The sequence below is a fragment of the Balaenoptera physalus genome, assembly GCF_965194825.1.
Source record: "Balaenoptera physalus genome assembly, chromosome: 7".
Lineage (NCBI taxonomy): Eukaryota > Metazoa > Chordata > Mammalia > Artiodactyla > Balaenopteridae > Balaenoptera > Balaenoptera physalus.
In genome coordinates, this window is record NC_138886.1 from 32,907,131 (window position 1) to 32,928,371 (window position 21,241).

General features: G+C 38.8%; 1 protein-coding gene across 8 annotated transcripts in view; it reads right to left on the reverse strand.

Moving 5' to 3' along the window:
• Nucleotides 1-21,241, reverse strand: part of TGFBR1 (transforming growth factor beta receptor 1) — a 56,002-nt gene that overhangs the window by 20,435 nt on the left and 14,326 nt on the right. For 7 of the 8 annotated variants that reach the window (XM_082468730.1, XM_082468731.1, XM_082468732.1 and 4 more), the window contains exon 2: nucleotides 445-690. In XM_082468730.1, the coding sequence (XP_082324856.1) occupies nucleotides 445-690 (246 nt within the window). Of the gene's footprint in view, nucleotides 1-444; nucleotides 691-3,841; nucleotides 4,024-21,241 lie in introns of all 8 variants that reach the window. The other variant, XM_082468733.1, reaches the window with a different exon arrangement.

Sequence of the window (21,241 nt, forward strand, 5' to 3'; positions counted from 1 at the left end):
TATACATAAAGATCATAAGGCAAGGTGATATTACAAAATGAAGGCACCTGGACTGTTCAGTGCTGCTCTCAATTCCCGCCCATTACTGACTGCTTTAAAAGGCTGGAGCATTATACAAGGAAAAAATTTCACTCTGAGGACAAAGTAGGGATACTCTGAGGACATATTGCTATGGTGGGCTTTATCAGGATTCTCTAAAGGAGGCTACCCTTTTAGGCACAACAGACCTCAGAGAAAGTATCTTGGAACCACCTTCTCAAACAACACACACGCAGGAGTCAGGATCTTGGCTACCCTTATAACTCTAGTACTTTGGACAAGTTACTTCTTGCCTCTATACTGAATAAACTGGGGTAGACAATTTCTAAGATCCCTTCCAGCTCTAAAATCATAGTCTAAGAGCTTTTCTTGTAGTATCAAGAAAAAACTTATACAACAACTTACCAACAGTTGGGAGTTCTATTTTATTGCAATGGTCCTGATTGCAGCAATATGTTGTAGTAACAGACCCAGTTTTTGAAGATGGTGCACATACAAATGGCCTGTCTCGTGGAATTAGGTCGATTTCAGCTATACACATGCTATTATGTATAACTTTGTCTGTGGTCTCTGTGACAGAGACAAAGCAGAGCCCATCTGTGACACAAGTAAAATTGTCTTTTGTACAAAGGTGGCAGAAACACTGTAATGCTGGGGGGAAAAGAAAAGATCCTATCAGAAAAAATTCTCAAGGTTAACAATTTTAAATTATCCCATATTCTCTGTACTAATAACATTCCTGATTCTATTATAATTTTACAATTTCTTTGCTCTGTTCAAAAAACCAAACTCTTTGTTAATCTGAGAAGTTCCAAATTCTGTTAAGAAGCACACATATGTAGGAGCCAAACATGTTGAAATTTGGACCCAGGCTTTTTCCTAAAACTTTTGGCTTCCAAGTATAGAAAAACTGTTACGTGCAATTTCATCAATGTAAGGCAAGCATTTGCCCTCCCATTTGAAACAAAGTACACTGAAATTTATAAAGGTTATACTTATTCTTATCAGTCCAAAAGTAGGCATTCATATATTCCCCCGACTGGGGAGCAATGTGAAAATACTACCACCTCCTCACTGTAGGTTGGAAATGTCAGGGTAAGTTTATGGTAATGGAGTAATGGAAATAGATTTGTATTGAGCCAGACATTCCTTTCTCCTTTGCAAACCCCCAAAAGACATGTATCTTCTAACTAGGATTAGGGTACTTTCTCATAAGCAAGGTAACAATACATATGTGCTCCAATCACACAGGCAACTGGCTACAGAAATGACTGGAGAAACACTAGCTCCATGCCCACTTTTATCTATTTGATCTTTATACTCAACTTAAGGGAAGTCTTCTAATTATCACCAGCACCTTCCCATACACACACACAACCTTTCACTAAGCTCTCCAACAAGATTAAGTGTTCCCCAAAGCATACACTGCTTACCATAACTGTTATTTTTTCCTCTCCCTCATGATCCACATCTAGAACTAGGCCTGGTACACAGCAACATTCAAAAAGTGCTGAATGAGTGACAGATCACTAGGATCTCATGAAACAACAAAGCACACATATGTCCTTGAGTCCAATCAAACTTTACAATTACATGTTGGCAAGGGCAAAGGAAGAGTCCAGGTTTGCAGAATGGCCACCTGTGATGAGAGGTCTACTGTAACTAGGAAAAGAGTGGCTAGGCGGGCAGGCCAGAAGAAAGCTAGCTAACTCTGAACAGCTAACTTGGTGTGCAGGAAAGGGTTCACTCAGCAGGCCCAAGGTGATCAAACCTTGCACATCCCCAAGAAAGGCCTGTCTTCAGGACTGGCCCTTGGCCAGTTCCTGGGAGATGAGCTCTGACACCTTGAAATATTCTCCCTGATAAGAATGCTGCAAACCCTTTGTGACTGAGCCCCAATGAAAACCCTGGACACCAAGGCTCTGGTGAGCTTCCCTGGTTGGCAACACTTCACATGTGCTGTCATACATCATTGCTAAGCTATGGAGTGCACCTGTGCTACTGCACTGGGAGAGGACATCTGGAACCTTGTACTGGGTTTCTCCTGGACTTTGCCCCATGAGCCTTCCCTTTTCCTTTAGATGATTTTAATATGTATCTTTCCACTATAATAAATAAAAACCATGAGTATAACAGCTTTTCTGGGTCCTATGAGTTCTTCTAGCAAATCATCAAGCCGGAGGATGGTCTTGAGGACCCCTAACTCACTTGCTAAACCCAAACTCAAGGAACATCAGCATTACCTTAAGCAGCTGCTTCCTGGTTGCTAGCTTAATTAGCATGCTTGTCTATTATCTTTACAGACCAGGAAAGTTTTACCTTAATCATTATAAAAATTATTTTCTTTCTCCATAGATAATTCAGTTCTTTGAACTAAATCCTCCCAAGCATGAAGAGAATTCAAGAAAAGTATAAGAAAAAGATACAGTTATAATCTAACATTTAAAAGACTGTTAAAAGAGACAGTAGTTTATTCATGGTGAGGTTTGGTGGTTGATTGTAGGTTCCCTGGGTATAATTTCCTAAGGAGGGATTCTGAACCAGGAATCCACGGACTGGCTTCAGGGATACAAGGATCCCATGAAACTGTAGGCCAAATGTTGTACGTATTTACCTTTTCAAGGAGAAGGTTTATTGCTTTCAACAGAACCACAAAGTGGTCTATCACCCACAAGAAATTAAAACCACCACAGGAGATTGTCATTATTCTCTCCCGAATCCTCTTTACTCATGATTAGTCATTCAACCAATGTTTTCTAAGCATTAGCTTTAACAGCTGCTCTACCAAAAGCTTAGTATACAAAGATTTGTAACTCATGGTCATAGCCCTTGAGGAGCTCCAACAACCAGTGAAGGAGAATATTACAATACACTGCGGTAATTGCTATATATAAAAATACTGCCCTGAATACCTCTCCCTGTTCTACAATCTTCATAGCTCCCTTAGAGTATATGAAATAAGAGCTAAACAGTGGGTCTAACAATTAAAACTTCTACTTTGGGGTTCCAACTTACTGCTCACATTACAAATGCTATCCTGGGCCATACACATCTCATCATTATGATAATCATGTCTTTCATGACCTTGGTCTTTACACATACTATCTCTCTTCCTAGTTGAAACCCACCCTCTCATCTTTTAAGACCCTATTCAAACAAGGTCTTTTCCATGATGTGATCTAAACCTCTCCCCTACCCATAAGACAACTGGGTGACTCCTTTCAATTTTTTCCCATAGCCCTCTTTGCATACCTTTAGGTTAGCACAAATCAATCTATTTACACTTTGCCGTTAAAGTGTCTCTCATTACATTAAGGAGGGCCAAGTTTTTAAAATTTGTTTTATTTTCCCATCTTTGAATCCTGTACTCCTAGACAGTGATCAGCAAAATATCTGCAAGGGAGACCTTCAAGATGGCAGAGGAGTGAGACGTGGAGATCACCTTCCTCCCCACAAATACATCAGAAATACATCTACATGTGGAACAACTCCTACAGAACACCTACTGAACGCTGGCAGAAGACCTCAGACTTCCCAAAAGGCAAGAAACTCCCCACATACCTGAGTAGGGCAAAAGAAAAAAGAAAAAACAGAGACAAAAGAATAGGGACAGGACCTGCACCTCTGGGAGGGAGCTGTGAAGGAGGAAAGGTTTCCACACACTAGGAAGCCCCTTCACTGGCTAAGACGGGGTATGGCAGGAGGGAAGCTGCGGAGCCACGGAGGAGAGCGCATTAACAGGGGTGCAGAGGGCAAAGCAGAGAGATTCCCGCACAGAGGATCGGTGCCAACCAGCACTCACCAGCCCGAGAGGCTTGTCTGCTCACCCGCTGGCCAGGACGAGTGGGGGCTGGGAGCTGAGGCTCAGGCTTCGGAGGTCAGATCCCAGGGAGAGGACTGGGGTTGGCTGTGTGAACACAGCCTGAAGGGGGCTAGTGCGCCACAGCTAGCCAGGAGGGAGTCCGGGAAAAAGTCTGGAACTGCCTAAGAGGCAAGAGACCATTGTTTCAGGGTGTGCGAGGAGAGGGGATTCAGAGCACCACTTAAACAAGCTCCAGAGATGGGTGCGAGCTGCGGCTATCAGTGTGGACACCAGAGGTGGACATGAAATGCTAAGGCTGCTACTGCAGCCACCAAGAAGCCTGTGTGCAAGCACAGGTCACTATCCACACCTCCCCTCCCAAGACCCTGTGCATCCCGCCACTGGCAAGGTCCCATGATCCAGGGACAACTTCCTTGGGAGACTACACGGCGCACTTCAGGCTGTTGCAACGTCACACTGGCCTCTGCCGCCGCAGGCTCGCCCTGCATTCCGTACCCCTCCCTCCCCCTGGCCTGAGTGAGCCAGAGCCCCCGAATCAGCTGCTCCTTTAACCCCGTCCTGTCTGAGCGAAGAACAGACGCCCTCAGGTGACCTACACGCAGAGGCGGGGCCAAATCCAAAGCTGAACCCCAGGAGCTGTGTGAACAAAGAAGAGAAAGGGAAATTTCTTCCAGCACCCTTGGGAGCAGCGGATTAAATCTCCACAATCAACTTGATGTACCCTGCATCTGTGGAATACCTGAATAGACAATGAGTTATCCCAAAATTGAGGCGGTGGACTTTGGAAGCAATGATATATATATTTTTTTCCTTTTTCTCTTTTTGTGAGTGTGTGTGTGTATGCTTCTTTGTGTGATTTTTGTCTGTATAGCTTTGCTTTTACCATTTGTCCTAGGGTTCTGTCTGTCCGTTTTTGCTTTTTTGTTTTGTTTTGTTTTAAGTATAGTTTTTAGTGCTTGTTATCATTGGTGGATTTGTTTTTTGGTTTGGATGCTCTCTTCTTTTTTTTAAATTACTCTTTAATTTTTTTTTATTTTTAATAATTATTTTTTATTTTAATAACTTTATTTTATTGTTTTCTTTCTCTTTTTCTCCCTTTTTGTCTGAGCTGTGTGGCTGACAGGGTCTTCATGCTCCGGTCAGGTGTCAGGCCTGTGCCTCTGAGGTGGGAAAGCAGAGTTCAGGACATTGGTCCACCAGAGACCTCCCGGCTCCACGTAATATCAAATGGCAAAAGCTCTTCCAGACGTCTCCATCTCAATGCTAAGACCCAGTTCCACTCAACGACCAGCAAGCTACAGTGCTGGACACCCTATGCCAAACAACTAGCAAGACAGGAACACAACCCCACCCATTAGCAGAGAGGCTGCCTAAAATCATAATAAGGTCACAGACACCCCAAACACACCACCGGACGTGGTCCTGCCCACCAGAAAGACAAGATCCAGCCACATTCACCAGAACACAGGCACCAGTCCCCTCCACCAGGAAGCCTATGCAACCCACTGAACCAACCTTAGCCACTGGGGGAAGACACCAAAAACAACGGGAACTACGAACCTGCAGCCTGCGAAAAGGAGACCCCAAACACAGTAAGTTAAGCAAAATGAGAAGACAGAGAAACACACAGCAGATGAAGAAGCAAGGTAAAAACCCACCAGACGTAACAAATGAAGACGAAATAGGCAGTCTACCTGAAAAAGAATTCAGAATACTAATAGTAAAGATCCAAAATTTTGGGAATAGAATGGAGAAAATACAAGAAACGTTTAACAAGGACCTAGAAGAACTAAAGAGCAAACAAAAAGTGATGAACAACACAATAAATGAAATTAAAAATTCTCTAGAAGGACTCAATAGCAGAATAACCAAGGCAGAAAAACGGATAAGTGACCTGGAAGATAAAATAGTGGAAATAACTACTGCAGAGCAGAATAAAGAAAAAAGAATGAAAAGAATTGAGGACAGTCTCAGAGACCTCTGGGACAACATTAAACGCACCAACATTTGAATTATAGGGGTCCCAGAAGATGAAGACAAAAAAGAAAGGGACTGAGAAAATATTTGAAGAGATTATAGTTGAAAACGTCCCTAATATGGGAAAGGAAATAGTTAATCAAGTCCAGGAAGTGCAGAGAGTCCCATACAGGGTAAATCCAAGGAGAAACACTCCAAGACACATATTAATCAAACTATCAAAAATTAAATACAAAGAAAAAATATTAAAAGCAGCAAGGGAAAAACAACAAATAACATACAAGGAAATCCCCAAAAGGTTAACAGCTGATCTTTCAGCAGGAACTATGCAAGCCAGAAGGGAGTGGCAGGACATATGTAAAGTGATGAAAGGGAAAAACCTACAACCAAGATTACTCTACCAGCAAGGATCTCATTCAGATTTCACGGAGAAATTAAAACCTTTACAGACAAGCAGAAGCTAAGAGAATTCAGCACCACCAAACCAGCTATAAAACAAATGCTAAAGAAACTTCTGTAGGCAGGAAACACAGGAGAAGGAAAAGACCTACTCTAACAAACCCAAAACAATTAAGAAAATGGTAATAGCAACACACATATCAATAACTACCTTAAATGTAAATGGATTAAATGCTCCAAGCAAAAGACATAGACTGGCTGAATGGATACAAAAATCAAGACCTGTATATATGCTGTCTACAAGAGACCCACTTCAGACCTAGGGACACATACAGACTGAAAGTGAGGGGAGGGAAAGATATTCCATGCAAATGGAAATCAAAAGAAAGCTGCAGTAGCAATTCTCAATATCAGACAAAATAGACTTTAAAACAAAAACTATTACAAGAGACAAAGAAGGACACTACGTAATGATCAAGGGATCAATCCAAGAAGAAGATATAACAATTGTAAATATTTATGCACCCAACATAGGAGCACCTCAACACGTAAGGCGAATGCTAACAGCCATAAAAGGGGAGATCGACAGTAACACAATAATAATAGGGGACTTTAACACCCCACTTTCACCAATGGACAGATCATCCAAAATGAAAATAAATAAGGAAACACAAGCTTTAAATGATATATTAAACAAGATGGACTTAATTGATATTTATAGGACATTCCATCCAAAAACAACAGAATACACTTTTTTCTCAAGTACTCATGGAACATTCTCCAGGACAGATCATATCTTGGGTCACAAATCAAGCATTGGTAAATTTAAGAAAATTGAAATCATATCAGGTATCTTTTCCGACCACAATGCTATGAGACTAGATACCAATTACAGGAAAAAATCTGTAAAAAATACAAACACATGGGGGCTAAACAGTACACTACTAAATAACCAAGAGATCACTGAAGAAATCAAAGAGGAAATCAAAAAATACCTAGAAACAAATGACAATGAAAACACGATGACCGGGCTTCCCTGGTGGTGCAGTGGTTGAGAATCTGCCTGCCAATGCAGGGGACATGGGTTCGAGCCCTGGTCTGGGAAGATCCCACATGCCGCATAGCAACTGGGCCCGTGAGCCACAATTACTGAGCCTGTGCTCCACAATGAGAGAGGCCGCGATAGTGAGAGGCCCACGCACCGCAATGAAGAGCGGCCCCCGCTTGCCACAACTAGAGAAAGCCCTCGCACAGAAACGAAGACCCAACACAGCCATAAATTAATTAATTAATAATAAAAAAAAAGAAATAATTTCCATTCAACAGACCAAACAACATAATAAAGTTTCTTGAGGCAACTCTTTAAAAAAAAAAACAAAACAAAACACGATGACCCAAAACTTACGGGATGCAGCAAAAGCAGTTCTAAGAGGGAAGTTTAGAGCAATACAACCCTACCTCAAGAAACAAGAAACATCTCAAATAAACAACCTAACCTTACATCTAAAGCAATTAGAGAAAAAAGAACAAGAAACCCCCTAAAGTTAGCAGAAGGAAAGAAATCATAAAGATCAGATCAGAAATAAATGAAAAAGAAATGAAGGAAATGATAGCAAAGATCAATAAAACTAAAAGCTGGTTCTTTGAGAGGGTAAACAAAATTGATTAAACCGTTACCCAGATTCATCAAGAAAAGAAGGGAGAAGACTCAAATCAATAGAATTAGAAATGAAAAAGGAGAACAACTGACACTGCAGAAATACAAACGATCATGAGAGATTACTACAAGCAACTATATGCCAATAAAATGGACAACCTGGAAGAAATGGACAAATTCTTAGAAAAGCACAACTTTCCGAGACTGAAGCAGGAAGAAATAGAAAATATAAACAGACCAATCACAAGCAATGAAATTGAGACTGTGATTAAAAATCTTCCAACAAACAAAAGCCCAGAACCAGATGGCTTCACAGGCGAATTCTATCAAACATTTAGGGAAGAGCTAACACCTATCCTTCTCAAACTCTTCCAAAATATAGCAGAGGGAGGAACACTCCCAAACTCATTCTATGAGGCCACCATCACCCTGATACCAAAACGAGACAAAGATGTTACAAAGAAAGAAAACCACAGGCCAATATCACTGATGAACATAGATGCAAAAATCCTCAACAAAATACTAGCAAACAGAATCCAACAGCACATTAAAAGGACCATACACCATGATCAAGTGGGGTTTATCCCAGGAATGCAAGGATTATTATACGCAAATCCATCAATGTGATACACCATATTAACAAACTGAAGGATAAAAACCATATGATCATCTCAATAGATGCAGAAACAGCTTTCGACAAAATTCAACACCCATTTATGATAAAAACACTCCAGAAAGTAGGCACAGAGGGAACTTACCTCAACATAATAAAGGCCATATATGACAAACCCACAGCCAACATCGTTCTCAACGGTGAAAAACAAACCATTTCCACTAAGATCAGGAACAAGACAAGGTTGCCCACTCTCACCACTATTATTCAACATAGTTTTGGAAGTTTTAGCCACAGCAATCAGAGAAGAAAAAGAAATAAAAGGAATCCAAATCGGAAAAGAAGAAGTAAAGCTGTCACTGTTTACAGATGACATGATACTATACATAGAGAATCCTAAAGGGGCTACCAGAAAACTACTAGAGCTAATCAATGAATTTGGTAAAGTAGCAGGATACAAAATTAATGCACAGAAATCTCTTGCATTCCTATACATTAATGATGAAAAATGTAAAAGAGAAATTAAGGAAACACTCCCATTTACCATTGCAACAAAAAGAATAAAATACCTAGGAATAAACCTATCTAAGGAGACAAAAGACCTGTATGCAGGAAACTATGAGACACTGATGAAAGAAATTAAAGATGATATAAACAGATGGAGAGATATACCATGTTCTTGGATTAGAAGAATCAACATTGTGAAAATGACTATACTACCCAAAGCAATCTACAGATTCAATGCAATCCCTATCAAACTACCAATGGCATTTTTCACAGAACTAGAACGAAAAATTCCACAATTCAAACACAAAACACCCCGAATAACCAAAGCAATCCTGAGAAAGAAAAACGGTGCTGGAGGAATCAGGCTCCCTGACTTCAGACTATACTACAAAGCTACAGTAATCAAGACAATATGGTACTGGTGCAAAAACAGAAATATAGATCAATGGAACAAGATAGAAAACCCAGAGATAAACCCACGCACATATGGTCACCTTATTTTTGATAAAGGAGACAAGAATATACAATGGAGAAAATACAGCCTCTTCAATAAGTGGTGCTGGGAAAACTGGACAGCTACATGGAAAAGAATGGAATTAGAACACTAACACCACACACACAAATAAACTCAAAATGGATTAAAGACCTAAATGTAAGGCCAGACACTGTTAAACTCTTAGAGGAAAACATAGGCAGAACACTCCATGACATAAATCACAGCAAGATCCTTTTTGACCCACCTCCTAGAGAAATGGAATAGAAACAAAAAAAAAACAAATGGGACCTAATGAAACTTAAAAGCTTTTGCACAGCAAAGGAAACCATAAACAAGACAAAAAGACAACCCTCACAATGGGAGAAAATATTTGCAAATGAAGCAACTGACAAAGGATTAATCTTCAAAATTTACAAGCAACTCGTGCAGCTCAATATCAAAAAAACAAACAACGCAACCCAAAAATGGGCAGAAGACCTAAATAGACATTTCTCCAAAGAAGATATACAGATAGCCAACAAACGCATGAAAGGATGCTCAACATCACTAATCATCAGAGAAATGCAAATCAAAACTACAATGAGGTATCACCTCACACCAGTCAGAATGGCCATCATCAAAAAATCTACAAACAATGAATGCTGGAGAGGGTGTGGAGAAAAGGGAACCCTCTTGCACTGTTGGTGGGAATGTTAATTGATACAGCCACCATGGAGAACAGTATGGAGGTTCCTTAAAAAACTAAAAATAGAACGACCATACGACCCAGCAATCCCACTACTGCGCATATACCCGGAGAAAACCATAATTCAAAAAGAGTCATGTACCACAATGTTCATTGCAGCTCTATTTGCAGTAGCCAGGACATGGAAGCAACCTAAGTGTCCATCAACAGATGAATGGATAAAGAAGATGTGGCACATATATACAGTGGAATATTACTCAGCCATAAAAAGAAACGAAATGGAGTTATTTATAGTGAGGCGGATGGACCTAGAGTCTGCTATACAGAGTGAAGTAAGTCAGAAAAATAAATACCGTACGCTAACACATATATATGGAATCTTAAAAAAAAAAAAATGGATATGAAGAACCTAGGGGCAGGACAGGAATAAAGACGCAGACATAGAGAATGGACTTGAGGACACAGGGAGTGGGAAGGGTAAGCTGGGACGAAGTTGAGAGAGTGGTATGGACATATATACACTACCAAATGTAAAATAGCTAGCTAGTGGGAAGCAGCCGCATAGCACAGGGAGATCAGCTTGTTGCTTTGTGACCACCTAGAGGGGTGGGATAGGGAGGGTGGGAGGGAGACGCAAGAGGGAGGGGATATGGGGATATATGTCTATGTATAGCTGATTCACTTTGTTATACAGCAGAAACTAACACACCACTGTAAAGCAATTATACTCCAATAAAGATGTTAAAAAAATAAATAAAATAAAAAAGATAAAATTTAAAAAATTTCTTTAAAAGAAAGAAAAATATTTGCCAGGGACTTCCCTGGTGGTCCAGTGGTTAAGACTGGGTGCCTCCACGGCAGTGGGGGTGCAAGTTCGATCCCTGGTCAGGGAACTAAGATCCCACATGCTGTGCAGCATGGCCAAAAAAAAGAGAAAAATTTTTTTTTTGGCCAAAGCGGTGTTTCCCAAACAGGAGGTCACAAATATGTTGGGAGAAGAAGGGGAGTCTAAAATTGTGTACAAAAATTTTTTTAAATATTTTTATTTAAAAGATAATCTAAGATGAAAAACATTCTGGATCATGAGTAACTGCTATCTAAACAAGTACTGTCAGTAGGCTTTCACTGCTGCTTCTTCAGCTAGGTTAAGATCTCCTTCAAATGTCCTCATGGCACACTCTACGAGCAAGGGTTTCACAGTAACTGTAATTTAAAGAGTGAAAAGTACAGGGAACTTGAGTCATCAGACCATATGGTGATATAGGCATGGTATATTCATGGTATTTTCAAAAGCCAATACCAAATACACGCTACAAGTACTACATGGGTCCTACCTCTGTAGTACAATCTGCAAAAGTTCATTAGCAGTAAATGTGGTTGTAAGTATGCAGTGACATTTTTCCATTCTCACTTCCAGCATTAATTGTGTTAGAGAGCCATTTAACAAAGATTTCAATAATGTCATAATGTTAACCTCATCAGCAAGTGAACATAACAATTGACATCTCATTAAAATTGGTATTTGAGGAATGTGTGCGGGCAAGTGTTTGGTTAGGTATGAGGTCTGAAAAACCTGAACTTACAAAGCCTTGAAGAAATTAATACCACCTTGCACAACATTACATCTGAGAATCAGCACTTGCAGCTTTCAGTATCACTGAAGTTAAAATATAGAAACAGATTTAAAATGGAATCAGACCCAAGGCTATTTTTTTCTACTGTGAAACCTAAATATCATCCGTCACACTGAATAACTGTATTAATTTGAATTTTTTGGCTTTGTATAATTGTCTTTATATTTAATTTGCAGACTTGGTTTATAGTTGTCAATGAGCCAAAGACAAAGATTTTATATCTACTTTCATGTCTATACAACTACTATGAAAAATACATTTGTATTTTTCTTTTAAAAGGGGTCATTACATTATGGCAAGTTTGAGAAAGTCAGTGCTAAAAAAGGGCTTCTCTTAACAAGAGTCTTTCAATAAGAAGAACAGGTCTCTAGATAAATATAAACATCATATAACACAATGCTTAACCAGGTACGGGTTTATTTCTTGAGGGAATTAAAAAATTTGATTGCAGTACTCTAAATCAGTCTTAATTAAATATAAAGTTGCTGTTAAATGTATATGATATAGTAATATAGTTTAGGGAAAAAACAAAACAGAAATTTAAAAATTCCCATGAATTCATGAGGTTTAATTCCCATTATTTAAAAATCCAAATTTATTTCATTAATAGATCTGACCCCTAGCTACCTCCCTTTTATTAAACTAGGTTATTGTTTTGTTTTGTTTTTTTAATTTTTAAATCCATGTACAGGGCAAAATTTCTATCTAAAAAAAAGTATACAAGATGTCTTCTTCCCACCCCAGAGCCCAAGTTTCCCCTCCTCCACAGCACCCTTTTAACACCAGCCCATCAGCTGGGCTCTTTCATTTCATTCTGCAATTTTTCATTGCGCATCTCTATATGCCAGGTGCTACGTAGGCTGTGGGGTGTAAGGTACCTGGACTTAAGGAGTTCACTAGGGTGAATGAGTAAGGCATTAAACGGATCATTCAAATCCAGAGTCCTGAGCAGGCTGATCAAAGTGCTTCAAATATGCTGAGGTATAAGAAAGATCAAGAAAAGCTTTGCAGGATATTCAAGTCAGAACTGGAGAATATGTAAATTTGCCAGATAGATGAAGGTAGGGAAGCTGTTTTGACAGGGTTTTCTTCCTCAGCAGCAAGATTTCATCCTCGTGACTAGTATCTCAAGTGTTAATAAGATCATCAAATTTAAATAACTATTCAATATGCTAACCACAATGGTTTCATTTCATCAGCAAAATGAATATAATACCTTCCTGACCTATTTCATCATCTCATTGAGATTATCAAATGAGATACATTTACATATTCTGAAACTAATATAAATTATGTGAACATACAGAACTATCACATATAATACATAGCATTGTTCCAAACATGATTTTTATCTGTAGGCCACCAAAGAAACACCTATTCCCAAATGTAGTGCCTAAATTCCACAGTGGAATCCTGGACTGACAGAACCACACAAAACCTTGAAAATTATCTAGTTCTAATGCAGTTCTACCATTTTATTAATGAAGAAACCAAAACTTAGGAGTACAAAATGACTTGTAACAATATTCTACCCAGCCTAAGGTGAATGTGAGTAAATTATCATCATGAACCTGAATAAGTATATGTGGTTCTTTTCTATGTGGTATCCATATGTGAAGTAACTCAAACTTTTCAATAGCACAGCTTCCTGTTGACTTTTCTGCTTGATTGCAAAGGTAAGAACTAAACTCCCTGTTTAGTGCCTTTCTCCTACCTTGGCCACCTTTTGCTTCTGTGCCCCAATCTCTACTAGTAGCCACAGCTTCCTCAATTCTAAGATGCACATTTTCCCACACTTAAACATTTTGGAAATCTGCACTCGTGTTACAATCAAGGTCGAACAGAAACACAAAACTCTAGCCTCTAGACAGAAAGGTAAGACATGATGTACTTGTTACAACCTATGCATGTGCAAACTTGCCTATGCATGGAAGGTATTACTCAGTTAAGCATCACTTTAACTATCTGCACTGGTAGCTCTCCTGCAACTAAAATTTAACTTAAGCTTGATCCCTATTAAAATGTATTCACAGGGGCTTCCCTGGTGGTGCAGTGGTTGAGAGTGTCTGCCTGCCGGTGCAGGGGACGCGGGTTCGGGCCCTGGTCTGGGAGGATCCCACATGCCATGGAGCAACTGGGCCTGTGAGCCACAATTACTGAGCCTGCGCATCTGAAGCCTGCGCTCTGCAACAGGAGAGGCCGTGATAGTGAGAGGCCCGTGCACCGCGATGAAGAGTGGCCCCCACTTGCCACAACTGGAGAAAGCCCTCGCACAGAAACTAAGACCCAACACAGCCATAAATAAGTAAATAAAATTTAAAAAAAATGTATTCACAAAGATTTCTCTGTGATTCAGCACTGCAATGAAAAGTTACTGTGTTCACAGAAAACTGTCAGTCCCAGGCCAGGAATACAATTATTAGCAGTAGGAATTTCCAAATATTGCAGAATAGGTCATAGAATTGTCAAGTTTGAAGATGTTGGTGTGACGTGAAGGACTGTCAGAAACCAAACATCTAGCTGTCAAGGGAAGTGGCAAGAGTAAAAAGAGCGGTTATCATTTTCACTATATTCTAGTATCAGAGGGATAAATTCCAAGTTGAGATTCTGGCTCTTGGTCCCATCTGTAAAGGAAATTTCCATGATTCCTTCATTTCAGTGTATCCAGCGGTCACATATCAAGGCACTATTACTTCTACCTAATACCAGGGCTACCAAGGGTTGATTCACAAGCCCTTATATCTGACAACGGAGAGGTAGACAGCCTGTGAATAGTATATGGAACAGGCATTTCTATGAGCCTTGTTGATGAAATAAAAATTAGTACCAGAAACTTTGTCTTCCCAGGCCTAGAGTGACTGTCTATACAACTTACCCTTCTTTTTAGGCATACCCTTCAATACTCTCTCCTTTTTCAACCCTTGTTATTTGGTCTCTCTATCCTTCGATCACCCATCTTCCCCCATCAAGAAATAGACTGAAACATCTCATTGAAATTCACTAGTGATGCCCTTTTGATTGAATTCATTCTTTTCTAAATATTTTAGGACATGAGACACACTGACAACCTTCAGTCTCAGTCACATGACACTGCGCCCACCAGCACACTCAGCCCTTTGCTGCAGCTCACATCTATCTCTAAACTCCCCGTTCCTTGTGCTCCAAACTCCTTTTCTAACTGCCTTCCAGGGCGTACTCTGGCTTACCTGTTAGTGCAAAGTCAACACATTCAAAACCAAATAAGCATTATTCCTCCAAGAGTGGTATCTGTGATAAAAAAAAGGCCCCTGGAAGGATTCAGAGGTTTTTTTTTCTTGCTAAGACATAAGACAGATCAGCAGCTAAAAAGGAACAGGAGGATGAAGACTGCTCTCACCAGACACTGGATTCCAATCTTTTCACCACTCTGACTTTGCTGTTAATGACACTTCTTTCCCTTACCCTGTCTATTACAGCACAGTTATTCTTTACAGCACAGTCAGTATCTCCAAATATAACAAATACACACCAACAGACAGGTAAAGGAACTAACACGCACAATGCCTTTTATTCAGTCTGCTTAGCTAGCTTAAAAGCAGAAGATCACGCCATTGCTGGCAAAGGCAAAGGCAAAAGTTCAAAGTTAAATCCTTTCCAGTACTAATGTCAATTTACCATCTAGTCTACTGGTCTACTCGAGCTTCTCTGAGTAAACCACCTTTCTCTCTTCTCTCCACTCCCATCTCAAGGAGGCCTATCCTCTCCTCTTCTCCCTCTTCCAAGTCTAGGGAACTGCATAGGTTCTCTTCCTCTTTTTAAAATATGCTGCATATCTCTATAAACAAGGCTAAAACCCTTGTCCACAACTCCCTCTAGACTACTGCTAAGGGCTTTGTTCCTCAAAGGATTCAGTGGTTCTTCTTAACTCCACACCCTCTGGGTTGCTCTGCAGCAGTAATGTCAACGTGAGCTTATCAAAATAACGGCACCAAACATTGTGAAAGTAATCTCTCCTTTAGTCTGAATAACATTTCACTCCTAAATGTTGGGCTTCAAAACAAAAACTTGACTTATCCAAACATTTCTTCAGATAAATTCCATTTACTTCTGTCACATTTAAAGCACTTAAGAAGAATCATTTATATAATTCAACAAACGAATGAGGGCACTTTGAAATTCTCAATCACTTGGTTTTCACAATACCTCCATTTTCTAGTCTCCAAAGCTCCACAGAATTAGCTGATATAATGTTAACTGTTATCAGAGAAAAGCACACTACGAAAAGGCTGCCTAAATGGCAAGATGAGATTTAATAGGGGCAATTACTACAAAGGCCTTCACTTAGGTTCAAAATAAACTGCAGAAGTGCAGGATAATTGCTTAGTAGATTTGGGGAATCTGTTTAAGAACAGATTTAAAAAGAGTCAACAACATTTACTGTTAACTGTAGCCATGGTGATGGGGGAGACAGAGGGAGAACTGGGCACAAAATCCCACAAATATCCAATACAACAACTAATCAGTAAGTGTTACTTGAATATCAATCTGCCATGTAAATGAGTCAGAGAATCAAAGAATTAATTCAGCAAAGTTTGATCTGAAAGATACCATAGCTGTGAAGACAATCTCATTTTATAGATGTAGCAACTGAGTCAATTTATCTTACTCCAATACTAAATCAAATCATGAGGTCAGGATGTGGTAAATTTTGTTTCATAAAGAATCATTTCCTAACTACAGCTCCTCCCTACAATGGAATTGGCTGCTCAGAAGGTTATGACTTCCCTGTCATTAGAGATATTTAAGCAGAGGCTTAATGACCAATAGCCAGAGTTCATGAAGTAGGGATCTTCTGTAACAAATGAAAAGTTAGTCCAAAACTCAACAATCCTTTAAATAGTAAGATTCTATTATTTTAAAAGTTACATCAAATATTAAATATCCACGTTTTCATTTTTTGACCTAGTTCAACTTAACATCTTCAAGGTACAATAACTACAGCAGTGCACCTCATTTTATAATAGTTTATTCTTTTTCCTCCATTAAACTATGAACTGCTTCAGGTCAGGAACTAGTTTAATGCTTTAAGCATCTCCGCATCCCTAGATCCTGGCACACAGGAGAGACCCAGTATGTGTTTCTTAAAAAAACATCCAAGGAACATCTCTTTAGTATGTGACTGGTTGCTACTAGCAGGGTCCTCAATAAAACGGCCAAGCAAGCAAATTTTCTCTTTTACCCCTTACTACCTTCATTTTTGAAATCTTTTCCCCAATTCTCAGTGCTCTCCTTTCAACTGTCCAAAATTCCCATGTAGGTACCTCTCAAGTCCATTTGATGTAAAATATCCCATTGCCCAGAATAACTTCTCTCATCATATAAATGGAGGACAACCCAACACTTTCAAAATTACAAATGAACATACCCTCTGACCTAGAAGGAATATAGCTTATAGATAAACTTGTACATGTGTAAAGTGGCTTACATATACTTACATAACAGGTTATTAATTTCCTAATCAGTTATACTAGACTGTAATTTTTCCTATGCATCTATCAATAGAACTGGTAAAATAATGGTACCACTATGAAATGGAAGATCATATAGCCACACACACACACAAAAATACGATGTTTTCTATGTACTAATGTAGACCGACCTGAAGATATATTAAGTGAAAATCCACATAGTGCACAACACTGTATTTGTTTTTTTAATATAAATTTTATTTTTTTTAATTGGAGTATAATTGCTTTACAATGTCATGTTAGTTTCTGCTGTACAGTGAAGTGAATCAGCTATATGTATACATTTATTCCCTCCCTCTTGGACCTCCCTCCCACACAACCCCATCCCACCCATCTAGGTCATCACAGAGATAGTAACATTTGTGCTAGAAAAAGGAAGGAAGGAAGTAGGAATGGAGGGAGGGAGGAAAATGCATACATATATTGGCTTGCAAATATTACAAAGTATCTCCCTGGAAGGATATAAAAGAAACAGGTAATACTGACTTCCAAGGAAGGGAACTGGGTATCCAGAAGATAGGAGTGGAAGGAGACTCTTCACTATAAACCCATTTGCACTTTTTGAATTTTGAAAAATGTGACTGTATTATGTCTATTCAAAGTTATAAAAAATGTTTAATATGCCCCTCTGTGCTCCATCCCTCTTCCCTATCTTGTCTTCAAAACTCCAACTCAGGATATTTAACCCTAAGGAGTACAGTCACTTCATGTCAATTTCAAACTGTTCTTTCTGGAAAATAATTTGCAAAGATATAGTAAGAGCCTTTAAAAAGTCTATATCTTTTAATTCATTAATTCTACTTCCTAAAATTTAGTCTAAGGAAACAATAGATGATAGCAAAGATATAAGCACACAGATGTTTGTTACAGCATTTTATGGTTGAAAACAACCTATATGAGTGACAACAGGGCAATGACAAAATAAATCATGACACAATTGTAAGTGGTACACTATATAGCCGTTAAAGCTGATACTTTATAGAAGTATGTTTAAGGACAAAGGAATGATCATACTATTAAAGCTATATACAAAGTGATTATAATTCCATTCCTATCAGGTGATCTTCTTGTTTTTGTTCCACTGCAATGAGTAGAGGCGGTATGTAAATATACAGAGCAGATGTGTGCACTCTGCCTCACCCTAACCATGAAAAAAAAGGACAAACTTGTATTTATGATGGTGAGTGCTAAAAAATAAATAAATGAATTTCTTATTTTCCCCAATCTAAACACACTTTTATACAGTTTCTCATTGGATTCTATGTTGACTAGTGGGTATTACAAGAGAACAGTAGTTCATTTCATTCTTTCATGAAATTCAGAGACCAAAAAAACAAACAAACAAACAAACAAGTTCGAGTCCTATCTCTGCCAATCAGCCTCTAAGTAATTCTGTGGAAGCTGCTTAACTTTTGGAGCCTGTTTCCTAAATGTATAACAATAGCATTCTCAGAAGGTTTGAGGGTTAAATGAGATAACAACATTTAGTAACAGTGCCTAGCACATAATAAAATGCTCAAAAATTCATTTATGCACTCATTCAACAAGTATTTTTAACACCTACGATGTGCCAGTTCCTGTTCTAGATGCTGGACAGAGAATCAAAACAAACCTTTATACAGCTCTAGGAGGCAACACTGACACAATATAATGTAAACATGCACACGTACAGCACTGAGCGAGCATTCATGGTAGCTATTTCTCTCTCCATTCACAAATATCCACACAGAGTTTTTCAGCAATGTGACTGCTTGAACAGGGTTAACCCAAGAACTTCACTCTTGTACCATGTGAGAGATACCTACGGGGAAGTATGTTTTCAGTTCCAACCCAAATTAACAAAGTGTTGGGACACATCCACTATACACATTTATATGTAATACCCCCAAATGATAAAGAATCGTAATTCATTAACCATAAAATGTTCACGCTGGAAGGCAACTGATAATTACCTGATCCTAACCCTTTATTTTATAGATGAGTAAAGAGGAGTGCCCTAAGAGTTATACCAATGTAATCTAGATTTACTCGAAAAGCACAAAAAGAAGAAAAGGATTATTAGATAATCTAGGGTGATCTCCCCCAAGCAGAACAAGACGAAGGATTCAACCCTTTCCCTCTGGAAAGCAAGAGTGGCTGTAGGAGACATTGTGAGTTGGTTGCATAGATACCAAGATATGGTGATGAGCCTAAGTGAACATAGCATATCATTCTGGACTAGGGGAATGAGGTATGAAACAGAACTGTGGTAAGAGAAGGAAGTGGTAACCACCCACCAGCTGCCTTTGAATTAAGGGCAGAGGAGAGTTACACCTCGGCCAGCAAACAGCAAAAGACCTACTAGAGCCATAGTTGAAGATATGAGGCGAAGGCCTGTGTAGTTAGTAATTTTAGAAGCAGAGAATAAGGCCTGAACACACACCTTTTACTAGAAAAGAACACTGTGTTGTCACCTGTGAAGGAAGAAAGAACACACCTCTAGGAAGACAGATGATTAGGATGAGACTCCTACTCTCAAGGAGCTCACAATGTAATGTGGAGAACAAACATGCAACTGATAAAGGGTAATATGGACAAAGTGCAGAGGCAGCACAGAAATGGGAGACTTATCTCAAAGATGACATCTCAACTGAGGCTTATGGAAGGCTAAAAAAGGAAAGGAGGTCATTCAAGGGCGGTGATATACAAAGATATTGTATGTAGACTCAGGAATAAGAGAATTAGGCAGTTTAGGAAAATGTGAATAGATCATATAAACAAAAATACGGATAAAATTCAACACCTATTCAAGATAAAGCAAAGTCACTATACAAAGAAGTTATCGCCTTTTCTTAAACCAGCAACAAATAGAAAACACAAATTATAAAATATTATCATTCACAAAAGCATCCCCCAAAATCAAATATCTAGGAATAAATCTAACAAACAACATGTAAGACCTTTACAGTGAAAGCTTCAAATCAATACTTGATAGACATTATGAAAAATATAAAATAAAATGTATTTATCTATAAATGGAGAAACATGCCAGCCTCCTCACTGGATGGTTCAATACTGTAAAAATGTCAATATTCTGCAAAGTGATCTGTACATTCAACAGAATCAAATCAAAATCCTACAGGTTGGGGTGTGTGTGTGTGTGTGTGTGTGTGTGTGTGTGTGTGTGTGTGTGTGTGTGTGTGTGTGTGTGTGTGTGTGTGAACTGACAAGGTGATTCTAAAATTTATGTGGAAAAACATCCCAAGAACAGTCAAAGCAATCTTCAAAAACAATGCTTTTGGAAAACCTAACTACTAGATATCAAGACCCATTATAACATTATAATACTAAGACAGTGTGGTATTGGCACAATGGCAAATAGACCAATGAAATAGAATAGAGATTCCAGAAACAGACTCTCACATATGCAACTACTTGATTTATAGTACAGGTGACAACACAGTGTACTAGGAAAAGGAAGGCATTACCAACAAATAGTACTGGGTCAACTGGGCATACATATTTTTAAAATGAAAAAAAAAAAAAAATCTCATACCATAATCAAAAATCAACTCCAAATGGACTGTGCATCTCAAAGTGAAAGGTAAAACAAGAAGCCTTTTAGATGAAAACACAGAAAAACATTTTCAAGACATTGAATCCAGAAATATTAATCAAATAGCATTCAAAAAGCACTAACCTTAAAGAGAAAAAGACTGAAATTGGACTACATTAAAATACATTACAGTTCAACAAAAAGACACCATTCTCCTTTGCCATTTTTCTATTCATGTCTTTCTGTTTTAGATTTACCAAATATTTGTCTATTTTAATAATGTGTTTACAAAGAACTGATTTGGGGTTCTATGTATCATATCTGTTTTTCTTAATTTTTTTCTAAATCCTTATTTTCTTTGTATTTACT